Source organism: Tinamus guttatus, unplaced genomic scaffold, assembly GCF_059628265.1.
Source record: "Tinamus guttatus ecotype Peru unplaced genomic scaffold, ASM5962826v1 Tinamus_guttatus_pri_ptg000119l, whole genome shotgun sequence".
NCBI lineage: Eukaryota > Metazoa > Chordata > Aves > Tinamiformes > Tinamidae > Tinamus > Tinamus guttatus.
In genome coordinates, this window is record NW_028288653.1 from 1001128 (window position 1) to 1014395 (window position 13268).

Below are 13268 nucleotides of genomic sequence, written 5' to 3' on the forward strand. Positions count from 1 at the left end.
GTATATAAATAAAGAAGCAGAAGAGAAACAGTTCACCAACTAAGCAAACAATTTCTAATCCCTCTACACTTGTTAGGAATGGGCCTGCAGTAGAATATTTACTTGCAGGCTGGGAGCCTGGGGACTGTATTTTGCTACCCAGGCAACTTATCCACATCATCAGTAAAGCCCTGCGGACAGTCTCTGAAAACTAGGCTGAATGAAGAATCCTGCATCTCGCCAGCTATTTGACTTTTATTTGCTTAACAAAATACGAATAACAGTCTCTGAAGATTTTTGTAAGAAAAAAAGTGAAGAGAAGTTTAGAATGAAAACTTCATTGAACATGCTTGCTGGCTGTTAGTTTATCCTCCCATGACTGTACTGCAGCTAAATGTAAGACCATCCAACACAGTCAAAGGATGCATTTCTGTACGTGCATCTATACCGGAATACAGCATATCTTAGACCTTTGCATGAAATTAACTATTTGCTTCAAAATACCATCTAATATATTTTTTGATTTTTATCATCCAAGGTAAAAGAGTTGGTCAGTCTCAACTAAAGATATGCAGAAGCCTGATTGCTGAAACCAAGTAAGATGCATTTATGCATCTTAATCCATAACTCTTCTCATTTTGGGGACAAATCTGGAGACTCCTGTCTAGAGAGGAGTATAATTTCTGTATAATTTCTGCAATTATCAAACAATTGATTGAGGCCATCTGAGGTTTCACACATTTTTAAGTACAAAATGTATCAGTTTTCTGTAAGAACAGGGCAATTCTTTCGGAGGAAAACCCATTTGGGCCTGGGTTTTCCTATGTCCATTTCTTAAAGTTGGAATTTAAAGGAAAGCTGAGCCTTTCTTGTTAGAACAATGAGTAGGTGCTGTTAAGAGCTCAGCTAGGCTGGAACTGATCGCACATGACTTAGCGGCTTTGTTTACTTCCTGCGTATAAAATGTCATTGCATAAATCCAAAGGGAAGCAATTAGCATCCATGTGCTGAGAAACAAAGTCTAAACTCTCAAAGGGGTGACCAAAAGCTAGAACTGAAGGTCGCAAGATGAAACTAAGGCTCACCAAATCAAACCCATGTCTTGGAGTGTCTCCCCTTCCCCTTGGCCACTTCTAAATGCTCTCAGCACCTTCGTTTTGCCTGGTGCAAACCACAGAATGGCTGAGCAGGCAACGCTTCAGAGAGAGGGTTCCTGTGTTGACCAACATCTCTCAGACAGAGGTTCATCCTTCTGCCTGGTATTTCAAGGTCTTTCTGATATTTCTGCTTGAAGTGGCTGCGTGTCGATCTCAGCAGGTCATAAATCAAGTAATGACTGCTCCAGACCACATCCTGAAGAGTCCATTAGCATGAACTCCACATATATCCCAACAGGGGATCTGGGATTTTAGCATGGGACCAAGCACCTGCTGCTGGAGCGCCTAGTGCACCCGCAGGGCGCACCCCAGATCCCATTTTTATGCCTTCACTCAGCAGAAAAGAGGCAGCTCTGAGGGGACAACGTCACTCGAGGTCACCTATCAATTGTTCATTACTCAGAGGATACCAGAAAGAAACCTGGCAATTAAATTCAGCAACACAGCTATCATCAAATGCGCACAAAGCTTACAGGAGCTCAAATAGAAAGGTAACATATGGGTAAGGCTGAAGGAGCTAATTTTAACATGATTTGGTTTATCAAGGAACATATCCTAATTCAAAATCTGGATTTATTCTTAACTCACATTTGTTATGCTTCGAGTTATTTTCTAAAGGCTGATTCTCATTTTTAGTAATTATTAAGACACGCTGATTTGCAATACATGTGGCATTTATACTAAATTTGGTACTTTGCCTTTGGTAAAAGGAAGAATGTATGATTAAGCATCTTATTTTAGACTTCATTCTCTTAGAAAAAGGTAAATAACACTTCTGATTTCTGAGCGGATGCCTTTTTATTCGTGATTTGTATTAAACTGGTTTGGATAGAAATCTAAATTATATGTGAAAGGCAAAACCACAATATATTACAATAAGTTAAACATAAATATATGAAATGTTATGAATAAATAATATCAAAACATTTATTGAAAAAAAAGAACCTAAAACTATTTAAATAACAAATTCTTTTGGGCCATATGTCCTTCAAAATATCTAATGTTAGTGGATATTAACTCCCATATTGTAAGTTTTGCCATCAGATTATTTATTTTTTTTTCTCCAGGTTTTAGCTCCCAGTTGACTTGTCAGACTCTAATGATCACTGTATTGAATTTAGTTGACATGCAGCAAAAATAAGATTATCCACATATAATTTATCACTCCAGCAAATTCTATTTAAATCATTACAGGTGATTTGACCTTTCATTGACTGAACTCTTCTGATTGGTAGCACATATACAGACACTTTTTTTTTTAAAGTGCAATTTATATTAATGTCATAAATTACAGCTGCTCTGTAATATATGTTGTCATATCAATATTCAGGTCATGAGTCATAAACACATTCTTTTAGAAAATACTCTTGACAGTGGTCCCAGTTGCCTGCCTGCCTGCCGTTACTGAAGCCTTCAGGGTTTGTTTCATCTATCTCAACAAGGTAGAGAAATAAACCATCAAACTCAGATTTTTCTTTCTTTGTTCATATGCTCCTAAGTTAGCCTGGAAATGGGTCAGTTAGTGCTTTCATTCTGTTTAACATTAATTTTCTTTTGTATTAAAGAAAAAAAAGATTTTTCTGTTTTTCTTTGTAAATTTTGTTTTTTTTTTGCTCAAGGCTCTGCATCTCTTCATATCAGCCAAGACTAATATGTGAGACAGAAAGTAGGACAAAGATCCCCAAAGAGGGACAAAAAGTGGTAGGGTCATTTCCTTTACAGCTTCAATGAAATATTTTTATTTTTGAGTCAGCATTTATGACATAAATAGTTTGCAATTATAAAAATAGTAAGGGAATAGAGACAGACACTTACAGAATGCATTTGGCTACCCTATTTTAGCAAGGAAGGAACAAACAGGACTGATTTGTCCTAGATCATACAGTTAAAAGAGTAAATCCAGAAGCCAAGTGCATATTTTTGGATGCCAAATCAAGTGACCAGAACACAAGGCTCCTATGAGACAGAAGCAGAATCATCTCACAAATCATAAAAAAAAATACCCAAGAAATAAAAAGTTTCAGGAATTTAGCTTAAAAAAGCCCCATGTGCCTGGAGACACAGTCTCCCCACCACAGAAATAAACACTTTCTAGGATGTCAGAAAGGAAATATGAAGCTCATTGCCCTGAGGCCTTCTCCAGTGTACACAAGTGTAGTACTATGGACATCCAGTCCTTTCTGATACCCAACTGAGTCAACAGACCCTTGTGGTTGAGAAAGTCCCTCTCAGCTTGGACACTGAGGCTCAAATACTCCGTATTAAGGTCTTGTCAGAGGGAGTTTTTTTTTTCCCCAAACCAACAGCACAAATCCTAAGGGAGATGCATAGCTTTAAGTGTGTGTTCACACAGTTTCACATTAGATTAGAAACTTGAAATGATTGTATGGTCATGAACTACAGTTCTGCTGGTGGGTAGCAGCACACATACTCTCTTTCACATAGTGATTCCCTCACTGAAACCCAGGCCTATTCTCCTGCCATTCTCAGATATAAAAATGATTTTCAGGATGACTTTAAAGACATCAGTTCTAACAAAAGGGACAAATAAATTAAGCCTGATCAGGATAAACGAGGGAGAGTGCACTCCAGGGAGAGTTCAGCAGGCAATAAGAACTGTCCATGTCACTAGGCCGAGACTGACACATATGGTGAGCAGGGTCCTGGCCTTGGCGCATGAGGAGCTCCAGACCTATAGGGCCTCCAGACGGCTGGATTAGTATTTTCACCTCTCAAGCTTGTCGCATGCTCTCCATTCCCAAGTTCCTCCACCTCTAAATAGGGATGATGGATACACGCTCACTGGGATATCATTAAGCTAAGCTGACGAACGCTGGCAAAGCGTGTAGTCATGGCTGAGAGCTGCTGCATAATTACAGAGCACTGCAGCTATCTCCTTGCTGTGGCTGCACTTTCTAATTCCCCTTTTATTGACTGATATTTCATGCATCCTCCCTTGGACTCGAAGCAGCGAGCAAACAGAAGTTACCAAGAGCGCCTTCCAAACTTCCCTCCCACTCAGCTCTCCTCCATCTGTCGGAGGCAGAGATTTTATTTGCTGCAGAAGTACTGTCTGGCTAAAAATGCGAGCGCTTTTTCCAGTACGATCCTACTCTCTCCTCCACGCACACCCACTGCCCAAGTGCTTCATTTCAAGGTACGACACTGCTTCTTCGTTAACATCCCCTGTAAGAGGAGGATTCTGGAGCAGATTCTATTAGGCGCTCACTAAAAAGCTGCTTTAAGACCCCCTAGGGTGTCCACTGCTGATCATATCTGCTGTATCTCTTAGGAATGGAAAGAACAGACATTGTATTCTGGCATTAAAGAATATTTTGCTTTCTTTTTCTTCCCTGCTACAAACAGTCATATGCCTCACTGTTTCCAAATCTGGGGCTTTTGGCATGAGTCTTGTGACCTGCTGATATTTCTCTTAACTACTTGGGCCCTGGAAACAAGTGTTCCTTTGAGACTTGCTACCTGGAAAGAAAGCACTGACTCCAGTGCAGTGGGTAAGGGAGAAAATTAGAGAAGTTTGGCTGAATGCACTCTAAATGGCTCAGGAAATAAAAAGAAATATAGGAAGCATCAACATTGTTTATACACACAATGTAACACCGTTTTTGAGACAGTGTGCAAAATTTTAAGCCAGTGGTATTGGAACTATGAAGGGTAAGGAAAGCTTGTGATCAGGAGGGCAAGATTACACCAAGGATACACCAAAAGTAACTAAAAGGAATACAAAAAACACTTTTCAGGCTGTATTCTCTTCCAGACCTCAAAATCTGAGCCCAAGATACTGTAAGTACAATAGTAGAAGAAAAATGGGGTCATCACTTTGTTTACTACCGAGGTAAATGCTCCCCAGCAAAATTACTATTCTGAATTTTGTAACTTTAATCAAGCTAAAGGTTTGCAGTATCTGGAACTTTTTTTTTTTTTTTTTTTTTGAGTTTGATCAGCCAAAGGGTGCATTCTCCTCAAATATATGTAATGGTGTATATATATACACATAGACGTGCATGTGGGTACAAACAAATATAAAACATCTGAGACAGGCTAGAAGAAACAATGTCCGAGGGAATCATTTCACATGTGAGCTGCCTGAGAAGGAAAACCAATGTGGAAGCCTGGCTAGATTGTTTTCAGGTAAAAGCATATTTCTTCATCAGAGCTATCTAATTTCAACATTTGGGAAGTGCAGGCGCTTGAGGAGCCTATGGTGCCTGTGGCTGATGACTTCTCCATGTCTACCCCCATTCAAGTGCTCCTGTGCATGGAGGAGGCTAGGACTGAATATACGTTCAATCACTAAACTCAAAGCATTGCTTGTTGTCAGTGGAGAAAACATGCCTGCGATGCCAAACAACCCTGGATCCTCATGAAAAGTGCTTTAACCTGTTTTTCCACATTTTTTTCAGTAATCTTTGCAGGATGGGTTTGAAATGGGGAAGGCTAGAAGACGAGTCTCAGTCAAGAGGCAGCATCTTCTGTTCTTCCTCACTTCAGTTGGTTAGTTGCAATATGGAGATGCAGGTCCATGCTACAGCTTTGAATTGTGCCTTTTCCTCCAAAGCTACACAATTTCTTCAAGTCATGCATCAGCAAGTCTTACAAAAGGCTTCTTACAACCTGTCTACACTAAAAAGTGGTAACAGTTCATGTTAAAAGCTCATTACAACTACATGGAAGCGTTTGCCTATTGAGGAGTGGTGGCCAGTCCCACGTGATGACCTCAGCCTTGCACAAGCTTGAGTTAAATCAAAGCATGACTTACTAAAGACTCATCATTATGATCTTGATGATTCCTGAGTCACAATATCTTCAAAAAGACACCAGCAAGAAATAGGCACAGGGAGTATTTCTAAACTAGAAAACACAGAATAGACAAGGCTGAGAGGAAGAAAAGGGTCTTTTGGCCTTAGAGCAGGTAGTGGAAATGGACAAAATTCTCCTTTCTCTTCACAGCACTCTACCAGTTAGCTAGGTTATACTAAAAATATTACATAATAACAAGAAACTATTATTATTTATATTTAATAACGTTTAATATAACAATAAGTTCTAACCAGGCTATACTAAAAATATTCCAAATAACAAGCCTCCTTCCCCACCACAACAAACCTGCTGCAGAACACAGCTTATAAATAAATAGCAGGCTCACAGATATAGTTGGTTATAGTACAAGATTTTCCTTTTTAAGCTCAGTGACTCCTAAAGCCAAAGTAGAGAAATAGTGAGAATCTGTGAATGTACCATGGTAGGAAATGCCTTCCTAATGCCTTATGCTTAATCTTGTCCAAACAGCAGACACACTGAAAGTGACAGCATCAAGAAAAAGTGACATTGCCCAGGCATGTTGTTTATAGAGACAGGCCGAGTTGCTGGAAGCTTAAAGGATTTTTCTGTTGTTGTCGTTAATTAAGTACTCCTTTTAGCTTGATCCTTCTGTTTTTATGCAGGGCTCCCGCCAAGAGTACCCTGCTAAGTGCTCAAAGTGTCCACTAAGGAAACTAGGCCATGTTTTACCCAGGAATTGTGGAAAAAATGTGGGGTCTGCTGAGCCTGCCCACCACTACCAGAAATGTAAACTCCCTGGGAAAAAAAAAGACTGTATAGTGCACGTAGAGAGCCCCAAATAATACTGACCTTGGCTGGAACATTACTAATAATACTGCAGTAATTTAACATTCAGCAATCTTCTAAGTTGACAAGGCAAGTCAGTAGCAGATCCTACATTTGGCTGATATAAGGTTTCATCTACTTACATCAAAAAAGACAAAAAAAGACACACAGAAAAAGAAAGAAAAGGCAATGCTTGGAGACAGCTGCAAAACTTTTCTAATACCACCTTTGCAAGGACTGCCATAGGAGGAAAAAGGGGGCTGGTTAACCTCTCCTCCATGTCAATACACAGGATAAGAACCTTGCTGAGCAGTGGAAGCGCCCTAACAGTTGTACTAGATGGAGTCATTTCCTGTTGTTGTTTCTTTTTTTTTTAAACTACTTTTTTTCTGTATTTCTAGGGAAGCAGCCAGCTTTTAATAGCTCAGTGTGCTTCCTTGAATGTTCCATCCCTGATTGTTTGAAGGTAAAAAAAAAAAAAAAAAAAAGCACATCCCATGATTACATAAAACATTTCAAGCCCGGGGCAAGCAAACATTATAATGAATAGTCCCCAAAGAGGCAACACAGCATCTGTAAAGACCTGCTCACCTTTCATAAAAAGGCAATTATGGGGATTTACTTACAAAAAAAAAAATGCTAACTAGCCCCTGTCATCACTGTAATTTATTTTCCTGTAGAATGGCTCAGAGTTAACCTAAATCTGTCACTTTGCTAAAATTTCAGCACTGATTTACACAGAATGATTTAGAAATAAGTTTTGCTTGGTCAATAAACACTGTCAAGACAATCTTGAGCTCCTTTAAGTTAATCAGAATGTCTGGAATATTGAATTACTTAAATCATTAACAATTCCCTTAAACCATGAAAGCTGGCATGCAGACTAGGCCTAACATGAACTGTAGGCAGGTTTACCAGTTACACTGCTTTCACAAATAAAGCAGCACAGAACAATCATGAATAAGAATTCAAAGACACTAACACATCTTTTTACAGGCAAGGCAGGATCAACATGATCCCCAAAAACCAACCACCACCACAAACACCACCTATGCACATACACATACCATGCTCAGAGCCTGGCTTAAAACCAGTACCACAAGCCCAGAGATGAGGAGCTGAAGTAAACGGTCTAATTTTTGCAGATGTTTGTTTGGAATGGCTATTCATTTGAAAATAGGGCTGCCTTGATGGGTGTTAGACTTGACGTATCCTGCATCAGGTGTCTGACACTACTTCACTTGAGTGTATTTGCATTCAGAAATCTTGGGCCAGAATTGTCCTAAAAATAAATAAAATACAAACCTTTCCATTGCATGACCAAAGCAAATTCAAACCAATTCTGAGAAAGGCTCCAGTTAAGTGCGGAGCGCAATGTCTGCTCTACCAGCAATTCACCTTACTTCAGCTATATTGGCAGTATTTCCAGAAAACATCTAGTTCTTATGTGGGTTTTGAACTGGGATAAACAGATCTGCCATAGTTCCTATTATCTATACACTTTACAACTGTTAAGCCTTACACTATTTCTAAGGCATTAATTAATTCCAATGTCATTAAATCTGGGCAAGTACCTTTTCTGAAAGAGCAACATTCCTTCCAGCAGGAGTTCTTCACATACACATGCACGCAAAAGATGTACTTGGAGTCACTTCCTTGCAGACAACCCATCACCAGTGATACCTGTTAAACTTAAAACTTGGGTGTCTTCTTGTTTGCTTTTTTCCAGAAATAACCGCCTGTATTTTCACTTCATGAGTGCTGGGAAAGGCATTCAAAACTTAAGAGATCTACTGCACAAAGATGAGCAACTATGCAGGTGCTGTAAAGTATTTTACTAACAGATTTCTGAACTACATGCTAACTGGAAGGCTGAATGATAGAAGTGCTACAACACAGCAAGACATAGGAAGTCTTACTTTAGTGAGGTGAAAACTGATGTTTTTCATGAAAACTGAATCCCCAAGAACAGAAGCAGAGGCTCAGCAACAACGGCTGTAGTTGCCTTCCAGATGAGAAAGGGCACTGCATAACTGGTTTTGAACAAGGTACATCTCAAGGATTGCTGGCAATAAAACCTCTTACTTAAAACATTGAGATCAGACGTGCGTTTTGTGGCATGTCCATCTTCCACATCTGCAGTGAGCATAAAGGCAAGAGGCCTCCCTTTGCAAATGAAAGCAAGTGCTTAAAACACGCCAAGTGTTTAAACGTTTGGCTGAATCAGAGTTGCTAAGAACTAGTCGTTTTTAGGAATATGTTAGGAAAAAATCTTTGGACAATATTATATAAGGATGTTTTTTAAGAAGAATGCAAGAGAAAAGGCTTTGAAAATGTCCTTCCGTTAAAGCCCCTCTCTGCATTAATATATTAATATATGGGGGCTCAGGCAATTGAGGGATTTTTTTCTTCTTCTTGAGGAGCTTGGAATTTGGAGAAATACATGTCATATTTTTAGACCCCCGCCACAACCCTTTCTCCCAAACTACAGTAAATGATTCTTTCTTCTGTTTCCTGTTTCTTCTGTTTCCTGTACCTGTCATAGTCCTTAAGCCCCTTCAAGTCAAAGGCCAGAATACTGTATCTTCCTACCTGTGCCAGAACACTGTAGCTTCCTACCAGGGGTGAGAAGGATTTTTAAATAATCAGAAAAACAACAACAGTAACAATAATAATAATAATAATAAAGGATTAGATACAGATGAAATCCATTTTGTTAATCACACATTCACATCAGATAAATGCACACAAGTCATTATTATCTTAACAGACTACCACAGAAGAGAAATGTGTATGCTCATTTATGTGTATCATCACAGGGGGAAAGAATTCCCAACTCTGCATGAGCACTGCCAACATCTTGGCTAATATTCTTCTGAAATTGTAAGCTCTGAAACATGAATTTTCATGATTCTGCATGCCAATGAAATGACTTCCATCCGAGAACTGGTCCAAAACCATAGCCAGCACTCTTTTTTTTCTTTTTTTCTTTTTTTTTTTTTTTAATGAAACATATCCAGGATCGTAGCTTCCCTGCTTCAAAGAAAAACATCCGGGAAGGAATTCTTAATGTAATGCAGCTTAGATGCTTGCTCTTTCTTCATTTTCTCTTTGCTTGGTGTTATGCAATTACGTTTTCAAAGCTCTTTTACCCACAGAGTAAAAATATGTTCACTAGAACATAAAAATGTGAAGAATGAGGATATTTAAATTGTAATTATCATTAAGAGTTTTGTATGATATTTAATGGAACATATTTAAAATACTCAGGTCAAGAAACTGAACAGGAAATGTTTATAGAGTAGCATTATATGCAAAATACACATCATGACAAGAGCTTTTATAATGAAAAAACTAGAAAGGCTGTTAAGCCCTTTTTGAAACATCAAGCCAACGAAACTTCAATCAAAACATAAGCAAAGAGCCTAAGAAGTTACATTAATGATTTAACTTTCTTACTTCCTATACTGTGCAATTGTCTGGCATTCTATTTTATCCATGTATGTTTTCAAACTCCTTCTACATGCCTGCTTAACAGGAGTTTAAAAGAAGCAAGCAGCTAGTAAAGTGTTGCCTTCTGGCAGATGAGCAATTACAGTGTGATAGTTAACTATTATTGCTGCCCACACCGCTCCATTCTACAGCCAGCACTTCATTTTTACCCATGTGAAGTGTCCCACTTCCAAGACAGCACAATAACAAGTTATTAAGTTTTCTGCAAAAGTGTCATTATTAAAACATACTTTTTTTATTTATAGAAAGACACTCTCTTGACAAGGCAAGATATTTCAACAAGTAAACAATACCCTAGCTAAGCATGTTTAATACACAAAACGAGTGCATTGAAAGTTGTCTGAAGGAGACTAGTGTATGTTTGAGACACTGAAATACCAGAATTAAACAGTATTGGTAAGAACTGATACTGTACTTCGGACCTAACCTGTTAACCTCACATACGTAGCCAGTCATCTACGGCATTCATAAAGCATTAAAAAAAAAGAAAAGATCAAATGATTTCAATAATCCTACAGGTTTAATAAAACATTATCATCCATTACAAAAGGTATCAATTAAAAGATATAAAACACTTGAAATGTATAATATTCTCTAAGGAACCATAATCTCTATTTCAGTATGAGCAGGTAACAGTTTATATCAAAACTTGATCAAGCAGATAATTTTCATACCTATATAATTCGAAGTATATACACTGTTGAAAAATAGGAATGTGTTAAGAAATGACCATTCTTGTCTACAAAATTAAAATGAGAGATATTCAAAGTGCCCTATCTGTAGATTCAAAAACCTGCAGACGTAACAAGACACAGAAGACGGTGGCTTTACAATGGTTGTCTAAAACTATCAATTAAAACTTCTTAGAGAAATTTATCTTCTTATTTTTCTGCGTTCCAGCTCAGAAGAATCAGTACGTAAATTAACAGGGAAACAAAAAAAGAACACTAGGCAAAAAATAACCCCTGAGATAAGGCAGAAACATGATTACCTTTTCCTACATGATTAAGCAAAAAGCTACTCTTTGGTTTTTATTACTTTCAAGTTAACACATTTGTTTGAAAGGAAATTTATCCTGTCATAACAGGATTGTTTAATTGTTTAACAATTATGTCAAGACAGGTAATTATTCTGACTGAATACAAGTAATAAAAACCAACTGCATAAGCTGCTATTTTTCCTCTGACGCTTCCCATTTCTGACCCCATTCTTATATTTTTCTTCTTAACGCTTTTAATATTCTTTTGAGAAATTATACTGTTAGGAGAATAGAATAGCTACCACATTTTATTTCTAACTACTATTTTCTATATCTTTTTTTTCTTGCAATTTTTTTATACGCGAGTTCTTCAAAGGCCATGCTTTCATCTTCAACTTCATTTTCCAAGTCTCTATCATTGGCAGAGCCTATAATAGAAACAAGAAAATTAAAGTAAAGTGTAAAAACTTGACACCTTTTTTAATGGCATGACAAAACTATTCTGTGACTCTTTTCTATGTCAGTCGGTCTTTGTGTATGTTAAAACCATGTTTAGGAAGCACTGGATTTCATATGACTCACACTTGTGGTTGAGAGCTCTGCTAGGATGCAGAGACTGCTGGGCCACTTGTTGCACTAGAATTTTATTTTCTCATTGAAAATCTGTTTATACTGTTATAGCATTTGACTTTTTCAGGCAAGAATGAGCTCTTCTGTTCAGATGCAATTTCAGCAAACAGTAACATCAACTATCAACTTCGAAAGAGTGTAAGACAAACTTTAATGTTGCCCGCAAGATGCCGAGAGCCATGGAGGCTTATTAAATACGTCCTTCTTGGAATAGCAAGGCGTAACACAAAGCTTCATCATGATCAAATTCTCTAAAACAGAACTGCTTTCATGTTTTACATATGGTGTGGTTTGTAATCCTTATTGCTTCCTTTTTACATAATTGCTGCAGTCCTGCTACTTAAATGGCACTTGGACCATAGCTGTGTGTGCATGTGCAGGTGCACGTACGCGTGTCCCTATGCTCTACATGTAGGCTAGGATTCACCCAATGCCAGGGGAGGAAGTTTGCCCAGTTGAGCCACCCTGTGGTCTCCTCTGAGGCTTGTACTCTGTTTCAAAGACCAAGAAACACAACTGGATAATCTGTCTTTTCCAAGGTACTCCATGGAGGCATCTGTCTCTTCCGGCCTCAGTAATTAAGTCTAAGTAAATAGCCACAAAACCCCGACTTTGAGACTGAGGTGATGTTTAGAGACCATTACTGAACTGACTGCTGTGGAGAACAGAAACTTGTGTCATTTGAAAACATACCTTCTTCCTTTATTTTATACGAGTCCATTTTCTTTAGCCACTTATGAGCCTCATCAATGGTGGCAGACAACTTCTTGGCATGTTGTGTCATTACCTCTTCAGCTAGAAGAGAGCGCAATTAGTATTTCAGAGCACTAACAGTGGCTAAAAGCCAAGCAAAACCAAGATGTCATAGAATTGTGCTGCACGACAATCCTGCAAAGCAGGAAGTCCCAGGCAGAGGCAATTACGTGCACAAATCCACTGCTGGGGACAGAAATGCTACTTGTATTATCCTCCATGCCAGTCAACATTACTAGCACAATGAGAGGAGTTCATGTCTCCATCTCTGCGGTATACCTGGACCTTCTGGCAGCACTACGGTTCATCTACTTTGGGACATCAAAAAAAAAAAAAAAGAATTCCTGGTTTCCAGGAACCCCTCTGAAATTCTGTAAGTCAAAGTCCAACAAGGACTCAAGACGCTGGGGCCCTCATTTAATAGCTCCTGGAAAAGGAGTTCCAAAGGCAACTAACTCTGTAAACAGATTTCCACCAAGTGGAGGTAACATTCACCAAGCAATTAACGTAACAAAATCAAGCATTAGCTAATTAACATTTATATTAATTTTATCCATCACTATCTCAGTTCACTGAGCACATGATATCTGTTGTCAGCAGCAAACATTGTGAACTTCATCTATATGTAAAGA

At 38.4% G+C, this 13268-nt stretch overlaps 1 protein-coding gene across 1 annotated transcript in view; it reads right to left on the bottom strand.

The window, feature by feature from the left end:
• Positions 1–10972: 10972 nt before the first annotated feature.
• The window catches only part of TRANK1 (tetratricopeptide repeat and ankyrin repeat containing 1), a 33541-nt gene continuing 31245 nt past the window's right edge, over positions 10973–13268 (bottom strand). Inside the window, exons 22-23 of the mRNA XM_088521352.1 lie at positions 12577–12678; positions 10973–11681 (exon numbers count right to left, since the gene is read on the bottom strand). Coding sequence (XP_088377478.1) covers positions 11575–11681; positions 12577–12678 — 209 coding nt within the window. The 3' untranslated portion in view covers positions 10973–11574. The remainder of the gene's footprint in view (positions 11682–12576; positions 12679–13268) is intronic.